Raw genomic sequence first — 21718 nt, 5'->3', positions numbered from 1 at the left:
TATTTTTACTTTCTCTCTTTGTTTTTGTTTATTCTTCTTTCTTCACTTTAATTGCCCACAAGACACGGTCTGGCCACCTCTGACATGTACCAAACTATTCTAATAAAGAATTGGACACTCAAAGCTTTCATGTGCTTCAGAGATTTGAAATGTATTACACGGATTTGTGCTAGCTTTACAGCGAGGTTTTAATGCATTTCTTAAAAAAATTACAAAATAAAATAAAAAAAAGTAAGTAAGTTTGATTCATATCGGACATTGATTTGTCTCAAAGGAATAACAGAATACTTCTGATAGAATACACTTTTTAATGACCAGCTGTATCAATGAACAAGCAGAATGCTGGAGTAAAACAGAGTGCACAAGTGTTGCTTTACACATACATGTGCAACACAGAAACACTGTTTTTGTTAGTACACTGGATTTAAACAACTTCCCCAGACATATGATTAGGACTGCATTCCTGTTAAAACAAAAAAAAACTATACAATCCTGCCCTATACATTTCTGAATCCAGACTTCATTCAAACAAAAAACAAAAAGGATCAGTTGTTACGACAGAGCTCCTTTAGCCCTCCAGTCTCCTGAAAGCAGGTCCTGTAATTCCTCCTCCTCCTCACTGTCGATTTCATCAGTACTGCGCAGTGATTTGGCTTCCATTGTGCTCTTCAGTTTTTCTTTTATCACCTCCTGCTTGTTTCTCAGCACCTCGACACGACGGTAGCACTCTCTGAAAAAGAGAAATCATCACCATGAGAACTTTTACAGGGAACCCACGGAATTAAATACTTCCAGATCAGACCTACAGTTGATTTTACGGATGAGACAGCTATGACTGGTATACTGGTGGTCCATTAATAGCAATTGATTTTAAAATTTTGTGTGTGTGTGTATAGTGTGTAGTTTGGATGTTTGTATCCCCTATAGTTTTAAAAGGGAAATGTAGTCCTGGTATTTAAAAGGAGACACCAAGACTACATTTCCCAGAATTCTCAGCTGGTCAACAGTTAAGAAACACAGGACATATTAATGGGAAACACCTGGTAATAGTGAAGGCTAACTATATAAACAGGTGTCTGGGAAAGGTTCTTTTGGCTGGGTGGAGGCATTGGCCGGAATGTGGACCTGGGGGATCGAATTCCTATAAAGAAACTGTATTGTAAACATTTGTATACAATTCTTTCTGGTTAAAAAGATAGAATGGAGGTTAAAATAAATAAATAAATAAATAAATAAAATATAAAAATCAGCAAGTAGCTTAGCTGCCCAATTGTTAGGTAGGAGATATTTAAAAGTATAGTAAGCACTCCTAGGGATGCTACAGTTAATAAACATACAGGTCCCGTCCTGTTTAACCTCATATACTGTTGGCCTGATTATTCTTACACTTAAAGACGTTGGAAAATATCAGCAAGAATAACAAACTGTTGAAATCCATGCACTTTGTCACCTTTGGTGGAGAATGTGGGCATCACCTTACAGTGTCTGTGTAAGAAAATATAACCTGATATCATAAGATTAGTTGAAAGCCCTAGTCCAAGCCACTACCATGCAGCAGGAAACCAACAGAGTTCAGCAACAGCAAACAGCCAGACTTCTTGAGGTTCAGTAACAAGCGCTGACAACACAACAGGAAACAAAAAGGCTGCTACTTGCTCAAGCCAAACCGGGACAAGATGAAATTCAGGAGCTGGCCAAGAAGATAGATATCAGGTCGCTGGACGACAAGAATTTGCAGAGGAACGTCGTATCCAAGCCAGCCACTGGGCGGGAATATTAGCCCCGTTCCTGAGTGGCGATGCCCAAAGGACATACCATGACCTGGAACTTTACCAGGTCAGTGACTATGATAAATTAAAGGCGGAGATGCTGGCTTGGCTCTGAGTGATGACCGCAGTCCACGGTCAAAGATTCCACGGCTGGGCTTATCAACCAGAGAAAGCACCACAGTCACAAATGTTTGACCTTATCCACATTGCAAGGAAGTGGCTTCAGTGCTGAGATGGATTGTTTCAGTATACGGTTTTGCCATTTGTCTTACATGGAGCACCAGCCATGATCCAACGAATGATGGACCGGATACTAAAACCACAAAGTGAAGGCTGCGGCCTACCTAGATGATGTGGTAATGCACAGCAAGGACTGGAATACTAATTTAATGAAGGTACAGGCAGTGTTAGAGGCCATTAGGGCTGGCAGGTTAACAGCAACTCCTGCTAAATGTGCAACAGGATTGCAAGAGGGAAAATACTTAGGGTTTATTATTGGACAGGGTCTAGTGAAACCCCAAATCACAAAACTGGAAGCCATACAGAACTGGCCACGTCCAATTAAAAAACACAGTATAGGACACTATAGAAGATTCATTTCTAATTTTGCATCAACAGCTGCACCTCTGACGGATTTAACAAGAGCCAGGGGCTCGGTAATGGTGAAATGGCCAGAGGAGGCAGAATTGGAATTTCACCCCTAATTTCACGGAAACAATAATTGTACAAACTGATGCATCTGAGGTAGACTTAGGGGTGGTTTTGTCGCAAGAAGTTAGGGGAGAGGAGCACACCATACTATTTCTTAGCAGGAAACTCAACCCTAATAAGAAAAATTATGCCATTGTTGAAAAGGAGTGTCTGGCCACTAAGTGGTCTTTAAGATCCCTGAAATATTTACTAGGAAGACACTTCAAATTGAATACTGACCATGCCCCACTCACCTGGATGCATCAGAACAGGGAAAGAATGCTCGGGTAACTAGGTGGTTTTTAAGTCTACAACCTTTTTCATGTTTCTATTGAGCACAGGGCTGGAACGCGACATTCAATGCAGATGGCTTGTCACCAGTGCATTCTTTTTTTTCCCCAGGTCGCTCACCCCGTTGAGTCTGAGCTGGGGCGGGGTGAGGAGGAAGATATATCACTAGGAGCATACATAGGATGAGAAACGCAGTAAACACACACCACTGCAGAGAATCAAAATGTCTATATTTACTACTATATAACCAAGTAAGATGCTACAGGCATCTTAAACGGTATTATAAAGATGTTGCTGTCTCCTCGAATTGATAGTGTTGGAGGGATTTTGGTTTTATGTATTCAAAAATTAATACAAGTTTATTCCCATTTAACTTTGCAACGGTGTCATAACCACCTTAACATTTCTTTGTTCCTTTGTGTTCGTTGCTGTTAACAGGCAGTCCAAAAAAAAAAACACCACACAACAATTGGCAGGCGCCGTCTTCTCGTCATTAAGTTTTGCACTCTGCTGAGAGATCAGTGGGCAGACACTGCATGTCTTAAAACTTACTTGATTGGCTATTGCTAGGTAACACTTTGCTTCTCTTAACTAATAGGATGCCGTCTAAACTGATAAAGATGAAGAGGGTATTCAGTTGCAGTGGTCACATCCTTACCCCCTATCGTTCCAGACTGAGCCCAGAAAATGTTAATATTTTGGTGTTTCTCCACAGTAATTTGAAATAAAAAAGCAGCACTGTTTTGCGGAGCCTGTGTGAGCTGGAGTGAACACTACTGCCAGTTAGATAGTGCCTGCTAGAACTGTAGAACCTGTGTATTGTATTTGTTTTAAAACTTTAAAATTGAAGTTATTTTTCTTGTTAAAAAATGACTTGACTTGAGTGTACCTCTTTAAATAGCCATTTCACTGGGCATGAGCTGGGGGGGAAAGATAAGGCAGAAGAAGCAGCAAGGAGCAGTTAGTAGGACAGAATGTGGTCACCGACTGGGGCCGACGCTGTCGACATCCCAGGGGCGGAGGACCCGGCAACCGGAAAGGATAGAAAAGAGGTCGTCGACTGGGGCCGACGCTGTCGACATCCCAGGGGCGGAGGACCCGGCGACCGGAAACGGGATAGAAAAGAGGTCGTCGACTGGGGCCGAAGCTGTCGACATCCCAGGGGCGGAGGACCCGGCGACCTGAAACGGGATAGAAAAGAGGTCGTCGACTGGGGCCGACGCTGTCGACATCCCAGGGGCGGAGGACCCGGCAACCTGAAAACACATATGAGGGTTAGACTTGAAAGCCACCCCTCGGGAGGAGATGAGAGAGGTACCCAGCATTTGAGGCTTATGTAAGGGGCGCTCGTAAAACCCCTGATTGGCCGAGACATCACGCTGCCTGGGACCTGAAAATAAGGACAGAGCATTGAGGTTAGTATAGGACTCGGCACGAGTGACCACGTCCTGAAGAGAGGCAGAATAGAAGAGAGCCTCGAGTGAGATGAGCGCAGGAGCTGCGACAGGACAGAGTTTGGCCGGGGGTCCGCTCTGACTCACGCGGTGAGAACCCCTGAAGGTAAGGGAGGCGGCTGCCTAGCCCTGAGGTCGGGGAAGTGAGCCTCACTTGCCCCCCAAAAGATGGACCCCCGGCACCTACGAAAATTCCCACACCGTGAGACAAACAAGACAGAACATGCCAACGCATAACATAAACAAACAAACAAAAGACCAGAAGGACCAACAAAGGGGGATTAGTAAATTTGTTAATGGGATGTGACTGTGTATACCTGACTATGTGTATACCTGCCGCTCAGTGGAGAGGAAAAAACCCCTCGAAGCGAATTTAGGGGAAAACCTCAGGTGGCCCCGGCGAACAGGTAGCCCCCACTCCGGGCATGCTAGCAATTTTAAAATGGGCTGCTGCTATATCGAAGGGAGATGAATGGACGTAATAGTCTACTGCGGAAGAGGACCAGCGGCCCATAGTCTTGATCAGACTGTGATTGATGCTGGCTCTTGCAGCGGAGGTAGCTGCACCTATACGAAATGAATGGGGAGAATACAGCTGAGGAGGGAGGCCTGTTCTAGAAAGGAGGGAGGAGAGCTGGGCTGATTAGGAGATTTTCGTCGCTGCAGGGAAGCTTGAAGCTGAAGAAACTGTGTATTCTGAGCTTCCGAGGAAGCCGAAGAAGGCTGTGAGTGATGTTGGCCCTCGCAGCAGAGGGGGCTGTGCCTACGGAATGATTGGGGGGGGAGGCCCGCTCTGGAGGCAAGGTAGGTTGGAATCCAGTGACGAGTGATCCTAGGAGTGAGAGAAATCAATGAGGGGGTGAAGTAGAGGAGGGAGGCTTGCTCTGGAGGGTGGAAGGAGGGGCGATGAGTGATGATAGGAGCGAGAGGAATCAGAACCGAGGGTCCTGGGGGGGGGGGGGGGGGGGGGTCTTGCTGGGGAGATACCTTGATGATGAAAAGGGGCAGATAGGGGACTCTACTTGACAGCTGAATGGACTAACCACGTTGAAATTGATCCCTCTTGGGGGTACGACCGAATGGTGAAGTAAATCAGAAGCAGAAGAAACTGCGAGTTCTGAACGTAATAATCTACTGCGGAAGAGGACCAGCGGCCCATGGTCTTGATCAGACTGTGGTTGATGTTGGCTCTCGCAGCGGAGGTAGCTGCACCTATACGAAATGAATGGGGAGAATACAGCTGAGGAAGGAGGCCTGCTCTAGAAAGGAGGGTGGAGAGGTTGGCTGATTAGGAGATCTTCGTCGCTGCAGGGAAGCTTGAAGCTGAGGGAACTGTGAAGTCTGAGCTTCTGAGGAAGCCGAAGGCGGCCGAGAAGCAGATGAGATACCTTGACGTTGAAAATAAGGGGCAGATAGGGGAATCTGCTTGACAGCTGAATTAACTGACGGCGCTGAAATGGATCCGTCTGGAGGTACACAACTGAATGATGGCGTAAATTAGAACTGTGAATTCTGAGCTCCTAAGGAGACCGAAGAGGGCTCAGATGCAGATGATCTCCATAGGTAGATCCTTGTATGGGGAGAAGCGGCGTTTCAGAAGAGTAGAATGAGCAAACTGAGAATGGTCATTGATGCGGACAGCGGGAAGGTGAGGCAGAAGGGAAGGCTCTTAAGAATCAGCTGTTAGGCAGATGGCCTCCATGAGGAGATCTTCGTAAGGGGACAAGCAAACTTTCCAAAGAGTAGAGATAAGTGAATGGAGAATGTCTGTTGATATGGGCAGGCGGGAAGGTGCAGCGGGGGGGGGGGGGACTTTGAAGATTCCGCAAAGAGTCAGACAAACTACTGGTATGGAGAGAATGGTGGGAAGAAAAAATCCCTAGCTGGACGATGAAAGCCATGATCTGGTTTGATTTGAAGGAATAGGATGAATCAGATTCTGGCACAGAATGTTTAAAACACTGACCAGGCTGTACAATATGAAGCTGTCGAAGGAGGGAGAGAGCTGCAGATACGAAATGCTGAGCAGATTGAAGGAGGTTAACAAGAGGATGATTCAGTCAAATGACAGCTGGTGAATCGGGGGGGGTGGGGGGCACGCAGCAGACGGGACCAGTCGACGGAACTTGAACACTAAAAGTGGAGGTCGAAGGGGAGCTGGAACTGACAGTTGAGGTAGCAGCTGGAACCGACGAACGTGTGTAAATCGACTGCTGGGGAAGCTCAGCACGCTTTGTGCTCCATTTACTGGAATGGAGGGCAGAGATGAGATGTTGACTATCCTATGTGTCAGTTAATACGGGATCGATCTGTGGTCTGCTACTATCATGTCTGCTTGAAATGGAAAAGGTGAACTCACATTGAGAGACTGGGTTTCACAACTCCAGTTATTCTCCTAGAGTGGAACTCCTTAACTCATAAACAAGACAGATTTCCAGTCTCACCGCGTCTCTCACCATGTATTAATGCTGTAATATTTGAGAGGATGTGTGGACATATAAATAGATTGCTGAGAAAGACAAGCACCTCGTATTTTTGATCAGATGGGGATTAGCATTAGCCTTGACTGCGGAATGCTTCCACGATCTGCGTATTGGAGGAAAGCGGAAGCGTTGGAAGATCTGGAGTAGTGCAGGTCCAGATTTAGACTGAACTAAAGCAACTTGCATGCTAGAGCAGTGAGTAGATCTGAAAAGGGAGCAGAGATCTGCTGCAGGGAGGAGCAATTAACAGTAGAGGATGGGATCTGCTGGACGGTGCAGAGATCTGAGGAAGTAAACAAAGAAGTGCTGTCAATAATGAGCGGTGGTCTGCTGTAGAGAGAGATCTGCCGAAGCAGTGATCTGTTATTGTGAATGGAGGACTGCCATTGGTAGAGCGTGGTGGTCTGCCGCAGAACACCGATATCTGCTGAAGCAGGGATCTGTAATAGTGAATGGTGGATTGCCATCGGTAGTGTGATGATCTGCTGTAGAGCACAAACATCAGCTGAATGCGGTGGGTATTGGACTGTGAGTTAAACTGATTTAGATGAAGCCAGAGATGAAGAATCCGCTGCTCTGAGTCTGTTGAAATATCTATAGATTTGGTCAGGAGCAGTCCGCCTCAAAGGGGCGGGGGGAGGGGGGTAAGAGTTGAAATTGAAGAATGTCATTTGATATAGATAGACTGAGGATGAGGCAGGAGGGGAACTCCCGAGAATCCATCCGAGTGAGAACTGCGGGAATAGATAGAAAAGCTGTAGTGTCCGAGCTTTGCAGCGAAACCAAACTGGTTTAATGTATAGAGAGAGAGCTTGTGGTATTATACTGCCATCCAGAGGTTATGATTGGAATTACATCATTGACCTGAGTGAATCAGGGTAGAATCTAAGAAGTTATTACGATTAAAATCCTTGTCTATGTAGAACAACATTTGCTTATTCCTTTAGATTTAAATAATAAATATTCTAGACATGTTTAGGACAGATAGTCATGAATAGAAATAAGTTAACGCAATATTTAGATGTTATGGTTCGGCGCGTTGAATTGGTCTCCGCCAGTTGTGAAAGTGCAGCAACAGGAAGCCGGAAGATTGCAGTGCTGAGGCGCAGAGCACGCAGAGCCTGATGAAGCCGCCTGGTCACCATGACAACTTACCACTCCCCGCAGTCACTCAATAAGGGCGTTGCCGTGGTAACCATAGTCTGTGAGACGCCGGTGGAAAAGTTACAGTACAATAGTGTAGTTGGAGAATGTTGTGACCAGTCGAGTCACGAGCCGCCACTAGTTAAAAATGGAGTTTGTAATGGGCTGGATACGTCTTTAAAATGTTGAACGTAGCTGATGGAGGTCCAGGGCAGGATGTTCTGATGAAACGGTAATTGTGCTGGCTCAGGGCGTCTGATTACAAGCGAGGAGTAAAGAAGGATTAAGCCGACAAAACTTCGTGGTAGAATTAAATAGAGCTAAGGTAAGGCAATCGCAGACAACGGGAATGAGGATGTCATGTTGAAGGAGCTTGGAAGTTTAACGGAGGACCAGACTTTCTGATAAAGTTGCAGACAAGTTGAGTATTGAAGCTGCGCTTTGGACGGCTATGATGCCGAGGTGGAGCCGGATGGAACAGAAAAGAGTAACGTTGCTCTTGGAGCCGAAAAGAGAAGCTGATTGAAAAGAAAGATCACCTGAGCAGGTAAGAAAATGATTGATAATATCTTGGCAGCGATGTGCAGAGAAACGACCTGCGTGAGCGAGGCAAAGAAGTTTAGATATTAGAGGTGAAGCACGAAACGACGGCGTCTGAGCGTTTGCTAAAAAACGAAACACTAGACAGAAAAGGTGCAGGTGATCAGGTCTTAAATAGTAAAATAGAACTAATTAACTGGAGATTAGAAAATTGAAAGATTAGAGATTAGCAGCCCCCCCAGCTTCACGCCCCCCGAACCTCGCAAGCTAACATTTAAAAACTGATTACAAAAAAAATGACATTATAACGCGGTACGACGACAACCGTGGTATATTTGACGGTTACCATACCGTCAATTTGATACCGTGACATCCCTAACTGAAATATAGTTCTATTAATGATGAGCAGATGCTACATGGGAAAGGTGGGTACATCACTAGTCTGCTGCAAAACCATAAAGTCACATTATTAATAATTATTAATATTAGTAAACATCAACTACTCACATTTGCTCATCAATCTCCCCGATTTGCCGATCCAAGCGCCCTTCTTCATCATCCTCTGCTACGATTGCTTCCGAAACCTGCACAACATTAAGTTAAATAAATGTTGTCCAACACCATTTTTCAAAAAAGCAATATGGAGGAATCATTGGGGTAAATAATGGGTATTTAATTGAAGTGCTTATCATTCCAGTGAGTGACTGTAGCCAAGACAAGTGTCTCTTATCCCCACATTATTTTTGTTAAATGACATTGCAAAAGCAGTAACACTGTAATCCTTGTAACAAGCTATTCATGCTTCAGAAGACACAGGGTGCCAATACTTTTGTCATGGGAATACATGAGTGTTCTTGTTTTTTGAGGAAGATTTGTTAAATGTGGTAATAATTATATGGGTCTACAGTGATTGGCCTATCACAAATATTTATTTCAAATAAAATGAATATCAATACTTTAGCTAAAAAAAGTAACATAAATGCTACAATTATATTTTAATTATACTTTCCAGATCTATTTCAAAGTTCCTAATATACAGTGTCTATAGGAAGTATTCGCCCCCCTTGGACGTTTTCACAGTTTGTTGTGTTACAACCTGAAATCTTGATGCATTTAAATGGGATTTTTAATTCATTTAATTTACAAAACCTACTCAACACTTTCAATGTGTGAAAAAATGGGAGGGTTGAAAAAACAAATCAATTAAAAATAAAAACCTGAAAAAGTCTTCATTAGATAAGTATTCACCCCCTTTGCTATGACACTCCTAAATAAGCTCAGGTGCAACCAATTGCCTGCAGAATTCACACAATAAGTTAAATGGAGTCCATCTGTGTGCAATAAAAGTGGTTCACATGATTTCAGATTAAATACACCTGTCTCTGTAAGGTCCCACAGTTGGGTAGTGCATTCAAAGCAAAGATACTACCATGAAGACCAAGGAGCTTTCAAAACAACTCCGGGATAAAGTTGTGGAAAGGCACAGATCAGGGGAGGGGTATAAAAAGATTTCAAAGGCAATGAATATCCCTTGGAGCACAGTCAAGTCGATCAATAAGAAGTGGAAGGTATATGGCACCACCCAGAATCTGCTTAGAGCAGGCCATCCTCCCAAACTGAGCAGCCGGGTAAGAAGGGCATTGGTCAGAGAAGCCACCGAGAGGCCAAAGACAATTCTGAAAGACCCGCTGCAAGTCCAAATTTGTCACTCCCATGAGAATAGCGTGCAGTGCATCTGCAAAGTCTTTTTAACTTGCTTCAATGAAAAAATGTATGCAGTTTTATTTTTTACTGGCAGATGGCAGCAGTCCCTAAGAAATGTGCTCGACAGACCGGGTCATCTGTATATACACAGCTGAGAGTGAAACATGGATACCTGTGTATCTACAGAGAATAAAACAAGGAGATTTCTTTATTTATTTGTTGGTGTTACTGGTTATAAGGAAGCCTTGTCAGGTTTGCTACTGGTCAAAATGACCTATTTATTTATTGTGCCTACACTTCACAGACAATAATTCTTATAACAGCGCTATACACCCGTGCCTGAAACTGGGAAAGGTACTGTATATGACGTGATTAAAAATTTGCGATGCAAATTTTCTGATGTATATGTGCTAGATAAAGACGTTAGCATTGATGAGGGTTTGAACTGCATCTTCTTTGAAATCTATAACACAAAAAATAATTTCTAAAAAGTGATGTGCCTGCACAAGTATTATAATGTTATTATATAGCTGCCATTTAAAAAAAAATATGTTATTTATACTTATATAATGCTGCCATTGGAAAAAAAAACGACGTTATGAACTATAGTATAATGCTACAATTGTAAACACATTGTTGTTATTTAAGTTCTACTGAAATACTGTATTTCCTTTTATCATAATCACAATAAAAAAGTGTGTATTTAAAAAATATATAGCAAAAAATGTTTTGAAAACTGTCCAAATTGTTTAGGGCTAAGAATGAAAAATCTGCAAAAAAACCCCCAGCATTATTAACATGGAAATTGCCAAAATAAATGGGGAGCTGGGTAGTTAATTTCGAAGAAAAATTATATCCTCAATTCAAAACAGAATTATTTCTGTTTTGTTGAGAATTTTTATTTTGTTATCCGGAATATATTTCTCAGTTGTGCCCTGTTCCAAAGAATGTCTGCAATCGTGCTAAGTTTGAATACTCCTCCCTCAGACTCATCATCGATACTTACATTGGTGACTTGTCGCATCTCCTTCTGGAATTCGTCCCACTCTTTGTCCATTTGGTCTTTTGGTGCGTCTACTTTTCGCACCTAAAAGCATAAAGGGGAGAGTTTTATAAATCGCAAACAAATACTAATGTATTAGTATGACCGCCACTACTATACCCATGTCTCCCATGGCCTTGCATCTCAGAAAGGGATTATAAATGTCATTCTATCAATGACTAATTATAAATTAAAATTATTGATTAATTGAAAACTGAAAAAATCTTCTTTAGTAGAATCAGATTTTCAAATCCGGATGTCTAAATACCCCCTCTGCTGAAATATTACAATATTACCAGCATGGTCATGCTACTTTTAAAAGACAAAAAATACATTTAAGAAACCCACACTCTGTTTTCACAAATAATCTTTTTTAATATGATTAAAACATTGCTTGGATATAGAATAATTGAACAGACAAGCATTTTGTTCTTTCTAATGACTGATTTAATAATACAAATCAGAACACCACAATTATTACAAAGGTGTGCATCACTTGCCTTGGCATCTTTTACTGGATCATCAAAGAATCCCTCTGGCAGAGCTTCTGCTGTGTTATCTTTCCTGCAAATTAAAAGCACTTCAACTGTCAAAACCAATTTCTTATTAGCACCATCACCATTAGTCATTAGGGGGAAAAACACCAATTATAATTCTAAAACAAAACAAGTTAAGACAGCTGCTAAATGAGTTGTTTATTTTTATTTGCAGTTAAATTATGATATTCTAGCTCCTTACGTTCTGTATTTTGAACAGATTCATTACAAATACGCACACAATAGGAATAAGAGTTATTGCAACCAATATAAAAAAAAATGGCATTTCAGCACAGATTAGTATCTTGAGCGCTGGGAACCAATTAACTATTGAATAAATCCAGACTTAAATATTGCAATTCTCGATGCATGCAGACAAATACACGTATTCTAATACATTTCATTTTAAATAAGGTTGTGTGTAACAGGCTATGAAAATGACACACATACAGTCATACCAATATTTATTCATATTTTTTTTTTTGTTATAACATTCTTTGAAACAATGCTGTAATATGCCAGCATTCTAGCTTTGAAAATACTAGAGGCTGTAAACAAGTAATATATTTGTGACTGGATAAATCCATAAACTGCTTGACAAACAACATTATGACTAAACTTGCATACATACAGTGCCTTGCATAAGTACCCCCCCCCCCCCCCCCTTGGACTTTTCCACATTTTGTAGTGTTACAACCTGGAATTAAAATGGATTTAATTGGGATTTTTACCATTTGATTTACACAACATACTTAACACTTTGAAGGCGCAAAATATGTTTTATTGTGACACAAAAGTTAATTAAACAAAAAAAAAGACATTTGTTGGTTGCATAAGTATTCACCCCCCTGAGTCAATACTTGGTAGAAGCACCTTTGGCAGGCAATTACAGCTGTGAGTCTTTTTGGGCAAGTCTCTACCAGCTTTGCACATCTGGATCCTGCAATTTTTGTCCATTCTTCTTGGCAAAATTGCTCAATCTCTGTCAAGTTGGATGGGGACCATTGGTGAACAGCAATTTTCAAGTCTTGCCACAGATTCTCAATCGGATTGAGGTCTGGGCTTTGACTGGGCCATTCTAAGACATTCAGGTTCTTGTTTTTAAACCACTCCAGTGTAGCTTTGGCTGTGTGTTTAGGGTCATTGTCCTGCTGGAAGGTGAACCTTCGCCCCAGTCCCAGGTCTCTTGCAGAATGAAACAGGTTTTCATCTAGAATTTCCCTGTATTTGGCTCCATCCATCTTGCCCTCAATCCTGACCAGTTTCCCAGTCCCTGCCGATGAAAAGCATCCCCATGACATGATGCTGCCGCCATCCATGCTTCACCGTGGGGATGGTGTTCTCAGGGTGATGAGCAGTGTTGGCTTTGCACCACACATAGCGTTTTGCGCTAAGGCCAAAAAGTTCAATTTTTTCCACGTTTGCTGTGTCTCCCACATGCCTTTTGGCAAAATCCAAACAGGATTTGATATGGGTTTTTTTCAGCAACGGCTTTCTTCTCGCCACTCTTCCATAAAGCCCAGCTTTGTGGAGCGTCCGGGTTGTAGTTGTCCCATGGACGGTTTCTCCCATCTCAGCTGTGGATCTCTCCAGCTCCTTCAGAGTTACCTTTGGACTCTTGGTTGCTTCTCCGACTAATGCCCTCCTTACCTGGTCACTGAGTTTTGGTGGACGGCCTTCTCTAGGCAGAGTCGCGGTTGTGCCACATTCTTTCAATTTTTTAATAATGGATTTAACAGTGCTCCGGGGGATGTTCAAAGTTTGGGATATTTTTTTATAACCCAACCCTGATTGGTGCTTCTCCAGAACTTTATCCCTGACTTGTTTTGAAACAAACAGCATCATGAAGACCAAGCTCCTTGGTCTTCATGATGCTGTTTGTTTAGATATGCTCTCTTACAAACTCTGGGGCCTTCCAGAAACAGGTGTATCTAATCTGAGATCATGTGACACTAATTGCACACAGGTGGACTCCATTCAACTAATTATGTGACTTCTGAAGGCAATTGGTTGCACCAGAGCTTATTTAGGGGTGTCACAGCAAAGGGGGTGAATACTTATGCAATCAAGACTTTTCAGTTTTTTATTTGTAAATAATTTTGAAAAATATGTCGATTTTTTTCCACACTTCGACATTATGGACTATTTTGTGTAGATCAGTGACAAAATATCCTAATTAAATCCATTTTAATTCCAGGCTGTAACACTACAAAATGTGAAAAAGTCCAAGGTGGGGCGGGGGGAATACTTATGCAAGGCACTGTATTTAGTGTTATAATTTGGTCTTTGGCTGCTCAGAATACCTGCTGTATAGATTCAAAAGGTTCAGTCCCAAGCCTTACCTTTCCACTAGCTTTTCTGGCTCGTCAGCTTTGTGAATAGATCCAGAATGAGACACTGCAGGAGCAGGTGGAATTATGCTATCAAAAAAATCTACAATACAAATCAGAACAAGGTATGTGAGGAACACACAGACATGAGATACATTACAGTTATCCATACTGTATCTCGTAAGAAACTCCTACGCATAGTTCAATAAAAATTGGGCAAATTATAGCCTTCGTTACCCCAACCAAATGTCCATTCCAAGTTTTGTGACAATTACAAAGGTGGTTCTTAAACTGAAATGTAAGGGTGCATACAAGCACCTCCACTGTATTGCTGTTCCCAGAGAAACACACACGGCAGAGGTGTTGACAAAAGAAAGCCTTTTTGTGTTTCAGTCTTTTAGGTCATTCCAGTATAATATTTTTTATTTAACAGTACTGCTGCATAATTTAAAATAAAATGTGTATTAATAGTTTGAGGACAAATAGCAGCTATACACAGTTGTGGACAGACAGTATTAAATGACCTTTGCAAAGCATTTTATACATGCAGAATATATTTCTTTGCTAAATACATATACGATAAAAATGACATTTTCAAATGTATGTTTACCAATTCCCATTTATTATGCAGGGAAAATGCCAGTTCAAAGCAGGTCCAATCATAAATGTTGCGAATGGAGATTCCAAGTGTTTGCTTGGCTGGGTAGTTGGATGTATTTGGGTCAGGGTATATCATTTCCATCATAACCTCAGATGAGGTTTACGGTTTCATTTGCTATACCTGAATTACAGTTTACTTCTAACAACCTCACTATGAAAAATGAATCCAAGATTAGTAAAACTATAGATAGTACAAATCTAGGATTAATTTACTTCATTTAAAAACATTAACAAACAATCACCAATTTCACTATATGTATACTGCACAAGGATCATCCTGGGATTAGCCATTTGACTGTCCCAGAAATGCAATAGTGAACCATTGAGGACAGAGAACTGGGAAATGTTGCATTTATCGGTTTCTCATGAATTCCAATTTATTGAACAACTTTCGAACTGTGGTCCAATAAAGAAAAAAAAAACAATAAGATTATGCCATGCTCTAGATCTGTGGTGGTATAAAAGTGGATTTTGACAGATTTTTGTTGGATTGTGGGGCAAATCATGTGTGAAAATATCCATGATTGGGAAATCTATAGCTTTTTTTGGCTCCATGTAAGATCTTTTTATTGCAACAACAAACATTTAGTCTGCAAAACACAGAAAGCATTCCAATCAAAGTACTAACTGATACACAAGAAGTACTTAAATCTACAATTCCAACAACCTCTATTAAAGTGATCCTAACCTGCTGGCAGCCCAGGAGCAGCTGGCAGTGGAAACTCTGCATTTTTCTGGGCATTTCCATTTCCAGTGGCTTCACTGGAACCGGCTTCTTTTTCTTCATCCGTATCACTTTCTTCATATTCGCCGGCCACCAAGTTCAGCCCCAAAGGCTTAGATTTTGTGGAGCTGGGAACCCCCTTACTACCTTTGCTGTCAAAAAAATCAGCTGGCAGCCTGAAACAGAGGGAAAACATGCCCGGTTACAAAAAAAAAACTTAGATTTGGTGAAAATGAAATCAATGAAAATGGTTCCTTAGCAATCTCAGCCATTCCAGGCTTTACTGTGACATCTCAATATTGAATAACACTGAGCCCCTTGTTACAGCTAATAGATGCATGCCATTAGTGCACTTAGTTAAATGTGTCTATATATAAATAGCTTGCACCACAGGTTGCAAAGTTTGTAATTGCATGCTTCACGTGAACTAATTCCTGTGGAATCATTTAGTTTGGAATTATTACGTTTATACTGCATTGCATTTTGAACCGTCACCATCTACAATGTGATAAAAACTTACCCAGATGAAGAAGATGAAGACTGTGCTTGGTCACCAGAAGCTGCTGTAACAGGTTACATATTTCAATTAGTCCATGCATTAAACTGAAACGAATTAACAGCAGGGACAGAGGCTTGCATCCAATCATTTTCATTATTTTGTTAATCTACAAGGATGTCCCATCATGCTATCATCTTATGTACATTATAAATATTTATGACACCTTTTCAATGCATTCACTACATTTATATTAACATATTTAGGAAATGTGAATTTGTGTGTATTATGTATAGAAATTCTTTTCAATGCTGTGTAGTGTGTAAAACACCCGAATTTAAAATTATAAAGCAAAATATGTACGTCAGTCCCTCCCTCATGAAATCCTTAACCCGTACTGAAAGACTTTTATCACCTGCGATATTAAGTAATTTGATAAGATACTTCATTATCCTGTCCAACATCAACAACCAGACGGACAACAATTAAATGTTTATTGGACGTTTATTTAAATATATTTTACCTTTTACTTTTTTGACCTCTACACTCTCAGAGCCCAGTGCTTTCCTCTTCAATGTTGAAGCTGCAGGTGTCTGGTTGGCTGAAGCATTGGGAGCTACATGCTTGACACCTTTCAGTTCTGCAGCTTTCTGGAAATAAAGACAGAAAAATATAAATTCCTCACTTGAATAGATTAAGAAATAATTATAAACAATGCAAAAAAAAAACATAAACACAACTCCAAACCCCCAAAACTATAAAAGGACAGATACCTAATGAATCAAGAAAAGAACAAATGCACAGCAGTGTATTTATAGAAGCAAAACTTAACTTGTTTGAATACAGCCTCTGTTCCTTCTTGGTACTGAAAATAACAAGAATTACGGTAGTCTGTTTGACAGGTGGGCCAATATAGTTCTCAAACTCTGGGGATCCCTAAGAGCTTTAAGTCTTTATTGCTCTTTCCTCTGTCTTTTCATTTAGGGGGGTTTTAAAATGTGAGAACCTCTGGGCTAGAGTACAGTTAAACCTATTTTTGCTTTTTGTATACTTCGAAACATTCATTTTCTTTTGAATATTCATAAACTGATTTAGTTCTCTCCATTCCTCCTCCACTAAAAATATTATATTTTCGTGTATTTCATTTTTGTTTTTGATCCACCAAGTAGTTACTACGCCCAGCAATTTCCACAATAATCAGACTTTGATTGGCCAACATAATCAGGCGATAGTGTGTTTGTGAAGTAACAGAGAACCACAGTTGAATGTTATTTGATCCTGACGTCTAAACATCTGCTGTACCCTAGGATACAGTGTAGGCCCTTACAAAAATATACTAATGGTAACCATTGAGCCTTAAATGGTAAGCAATGGTAAATAATGGTAGCAAATGGTATTCTTAATGGTAGGAAAATGCACAATGGTATGTCTATGGTACTTCAATGGTACTTTTTGTACATACCATTAATTCTCAGTAATATTCCAATGGTATAAATGGTAAATGTACACAATGAATAATAATAACCATTACGTATATGTTGTATACAATGCTTTGAGTAAATCTATGTTATTGTATAGATGTTTTGGGCAAATACAAATTTTAAAATAAAATTTAAGTGGTCAACAGCATATTTGTATTTTCTTGAAAAAATATTTTATACTGTGTAACTTACATTACAATGTAATTGTTGCTTGGGCCGATCAATTAGTCAATTAACACCAAACAGACACTAACCCTGCCAAACAAATACTCCAGCAGTCCTTAAAGACTCCAGCACCTAGTCACATTGCCTATTAAAGTATTTACTAATATATATATATATATATATATATATATATATATATATATATTATGGATGCTTGCTTTAGTTAATATAATTTGCTCTGAAAGTGTGGAAAAGATTGTCTTTAAAGAAAGTCACAATAATGTTTAATTTTTTCACTATTTATGAGAACATACACTCAGTATTCATTGTATTATTTATTTGACCTCTCATTGACGAATACACTTCAGACACTGTACTTATCATCATCTATTTTTTAAATGAAAATAATAATTGATATTTTTATGGATACTCAAGAAGTAACATAATTTCCATGGAAAATGAATGGTCATGTGCCGGAATATTTCAAGTACGTCTTTGTTTACAATGTTTTTATGTCTCCGTTTGGTACCTCCAAATTTTTTTTTAAAATCATTTGTCCACATCATGAAAAAGATTGTTACTAGTCAGATAACAGAATACTGTTTCAGTATAAGAAGCTGATACGGTAATTTAAATGGGCACAAGATGGCACGAGGCATTCTTCCGAGGTGATCCTGCAGTAGCAGTTGTATTTGAAAAAAATGTTCACGGTAAGCGGTACTATTATACTTACATTACACCTTTACACATTTTATAAGGATATGCGAAATATTTGTATTGGTATTATTTCTACAATGTAGTGGATATAAGCTATAGAGCTCAAGTAAAGTAAAAATCCTTTTTCTGAGGTTCAGCACTACAGTTCGTTTTTTTTTATTTAAACGTAGTGTTTCAGTGCTGTACAGATGTTCTATGTCATTATCCGTTTCTCTGGGATACGAATGTACAAGCTTTACTTTTTTTTTTTTTTTTTTAACGTATTCTCATTTTGTTGATCATTAATGAACATTTCTGTACTGTGGGTGTTGTCGAGTGATTGAAAATGAGACATTTTGTGTTTGAACTGAAAGTGATGGTATCGAGGAGTTGAATCAGTCAAAGTTCAAGTATATTTTCCTCTAGACTTCACTACTGTGGTATTATGCCTTTTTTTTTTTAGAATGGCTCAGGATGTAAATATAGCCGTCATCCATTATATATATATATATATATATATATATATATATATAGAACATAATTTAGATATTTTATTTAACCTCATGTAATCAAAGAAACTACAAAATTATATCACAAGTCTACCAGAAGCCATAATAGTAGTATAGTATTTAACTATAGATTTTAAAATATCACGTTTTTCCATTTTTTTTCCAATTTTTGTCAGTATATAGAAAACTTAAAAGCAGTATGTAATTCAATATGTTAACATAACCTTATTCAGCATTATTCGACTTTATAAAGCAAAATTGGTTAATTTCATAGCTGTAGTTATACCGTTCACCCAAAACTTTATACCTCTGTTTGCATCATTTATGTCAGTAATGTATTTATTGACCACCCCCCCCCCCCCCCCCCTACATTTTAAAAGTACCTAAATATTCCTTAAGTTCATGCTGCTTAAGTTGAACCTGAAAAACAGGCTTTGTTAAATTCCATAATTCAAGCTCTGATAATAATAATAATAATAATAATAATAATAATAATAATAATAATAATAATAATAATAATAATAAACAGCTTTTTCAACAGCTTAAATGGTTTTATTACCCTTAGGATAAAGTATTTTCCTTGTAAATTATATAAATAGAAAAATTACATTAAATAATCCATATTTGCATATTTGAAAGTAAAACTGGTCTACCTTCTTTCTCTGTTTGTTTCCAGGTCTACTCACCTCTTTGTGTTGTTTGCCGAGAATGTGCGTTTGCCATAATATCTCATTCTTGACAGGTGTGTTGCACAGCACACAGCTCAGGTGACCAAGGCTGTTGTATGTACAAAATCAGCAGTTAAGGAAGACACAAACAGAACACAAATGTAAACATCTGTTATGCATTAAAAAAAAAGGTAGGCGCACTTGACACAATGTTTATAATCTAATGCTGTTAAAATGCAATGGAAGGAACCATTCTGTGCTAAAAGTGCGGCATGTATTACTTATTTACAAGCGTCGCCTTTTTATTTATTTTATTTTACTCAAGCCAAGTGGTAGTGTCAGATCTCCCGAGGTTGTTTTTTTTGGTTTGTTTGTTTAAATATTCTTCAAAGCCACTCCAGTCCATATATAATTAAAAGGGACTATCCCTTGCCTTGGTTAATTTTAGTAAAGTCCCCGTCATCGAGTTATTTTGATAATCTAAAAAGTTTTTGATCATGTCATCACACCGGTATCACCGTACGTCTAACTTAGTTTTCTTTTGTACGATCAACTATGTAATGACTGAACAACACGGCTACAACATGTTTATACTGCATGTGTGAAAGTTGTTGTACACTGTCTTTTCTGCACCACTTATGACAGGACACCGGCGGGTGCATGTTAAATGCACCAGCAGCTCGTACCAGCAACCTGAACAAATAAAAGGATATTTTGCAAAAGGCGATTCGACTCGTTTCTTTCTGTCGGCTGTTTCTCGTTGCTTTTCTCTCATTAATCGCCGTAACTCCTCCTGGTTCACGACTTTCTTTCCCTTCCCAGGTCTGGATGCAGCCATTTTCTTCTGACAGTATAAACAACACACCGACTGCAACCGGTATCAACAGTAAGAGCTTCCTGGGCAAGATATATTTTATTTGACATTATTGGGTAGTGTGACCTCTGCCGTTTGGGAGCTGATTCGCGCAAAGGCAAGAAACAGATAATATAGGGTCAAAGCAAGCTTCATTTTATGCACGGCAAAAAAAAAGAAAGAAAGAAAAAAACAATGACAATTAAGTTCTGCCTTTATGATGACATAAATACAGTGATACTACTGCATAAACTATATGTTTTTTTTTTTGTTTTTTTTTTTCTGATAGCCCCAAACAAATATCTTGCACAGCGTTTTGGTTGTTTTAAGCAGCTGTACAGTAACACATGCAATACATCTTTGTGGATTAAAAAAAAAAAAAAAAAAAATCTTTACATTTTTAAAAAGGGGATATACCTTAACAATATTTTTATTTGACCACAACATGTAGCTTTAAAAAATCAAATTTTTAGAAAACAGAAAGGATGGAAGGTTGGGCAGCAGTATTTGTATTTATTGTATTATTTTTGTGCATGTGTGCAGATACTCTTAAGACATTGCAAATATTCAAACAGTTGAAATGGCAGAACATTAAAGGATGTTCTTTTTTACTGCATGCTGATTTTCAGCGACCACTAATACCTACAGTAATGCTTAATGTGTATAGTAAATGATCCACAGGATGCTGTATTATAATTGAGTACACACAATTACAACAATATTTCTAAAAGAGACTTAAGACCTGTAAACAATGGCCTTGATATATTTAATCCACAGGGTGCCCTCTATAGCTTCCCACTGCCTACAGCCCTCCCACTGCTATGCCATGGCAAAATACCCCTCCTTCCAGATGAGCAATTATTCTGCTTTTTAATTTTTTTCCACATCAATTACAGCCAGTACAGGGGCAACTAGTATTGGCTGTGTCTCCTGTGGGACAGCGGCTACTCTTTCACAGCTGTACCTGCAATAAGAGCAACATAAAGTTCTCTCCTGGGCCAGCTAATCCTCATCCCTCTTGGAATGGTGGACATCCTAGAACACATCAGCAATGGCGTACAAGGCAACCATCAGCCTGCAGGTGAGAGCTTCTCTAATCTTGTTCTAATGCTCCAGTGACAGGGGAAAAAACTGCAGTGTGAGATCCAGGTCTATCGCCTCAAGTGGTCTTTCACCAAACGCTCCGGCCAGCCCAGGAGATTGGGGTACACTATCCACCACATTGAGATCTCCATGTTAACATTTTTTTAGGTGTAGTGCCCTCCATAATAGCTAGGGTGTGCTATCACACCATTGCCACCAAATTGCTGAGCATGGTGGATCATAAAATTGCAGCAAACAATGAAGAATATGCTTCATACACCTAAGTCAATTTTTATTTAAAACAAAAATTATGCAAAATAAATGCTCAGGAAAGACCAATGCTTTACCCACCTAATTTGGGCCCCACAACAGGAATATCAACAATAACTATTTCTTATACA

At 39.7% G+C, this 21718-nt stretch overlaps 1 protein-coding gene across 2 annotated transcripts; it reads right to left on the bottom strand.

The window, feature by feature from the left end:
• Positions 1 to 294: 294 nt before the first annotated feature.
• On the bottom strand, positions 295 to 20274 carry znf830 (zinc finger protein 830). Of its 2 annotated transcripts, none has more exons than XM_034920912.2 (10): positions 20095 to 20274; positions 19400 to 19499; positions 16386 to 16512; positions 15887 to 15929; positions 15331 to 15542; positions 13995 to 14085; positions 11617 to 11680; positions 11081 to 11161; positions 8878 to 8954; positions 295 to 730 (listed from the first exon to the last, which is right to left on the bottom strand). In XM_034920912.2, exons 1-10 carry the CDS (start codon positions 20217 to 20219, stop codon positions 553 to 555), a joined length of 1098 nt encoding a protein of 365 aa, XP_034776803.1. In that variant the 5' UTR covers positions 20220 to 20274; the 3' UTR covers positions 295 to 552. The 2 variants fall into 2 exon arrangements, with proteins under 2 accessions (XP_034776803.1, XP_034776804.1); XM_034920913.2 differs by having other exon boundaries at positions 15887 to 15926.
• Between the last annotated feature and the right edge of the window lie 1444 nt (positions 20275 to 21718).

Source organism: Acipenser ruthenus, chromosome 3 (assembly GCF_902713425.1).
Source record: "Acipenser ruthenus chromosome 3, fAciRut3.2 maternal haplotype, whole genome shotgun sequence".
In the NCBI taxonomy this organism is placed as follows: domain Eukaryota; kingdom Metazoa; phylum Chordata; class Actinopteri; order Acipenseriformes; family Acipenseridae; genus Acipenser; species Acipenser ruthenus.
The sequence above is the reverse complement of the archived record's forward strand: the minus strand, read 5'-3'. Positions and strand labels throughout refer to the sequence as shown.

Excerpts from the sequence above, each read along its gene's own strand:
- znf830 (XM_034920912.2), bottom strand. The coding sequence starts at position 20,219 with ATGGCTGCATCCAGACCTGGGAAGGGAAAGAAAGTCGTGAACCAGGAG. Across the intron at positions 19,500-20,094 it reads GTCGAATCGCCTTTTGCAAA|ATACAACAGCCTTGGTCACC; the intron begins ATATCCTTTTAT and ends CTGATTTTGTAC. Across the intron at positions 14,086-15,330 it reads TGCTCCTGGGCTGCCAGCAG|ATTTTTTTGATAGCATAATT; the intron begins GTTAGGATCACT and ends TTTGTATTGTAG.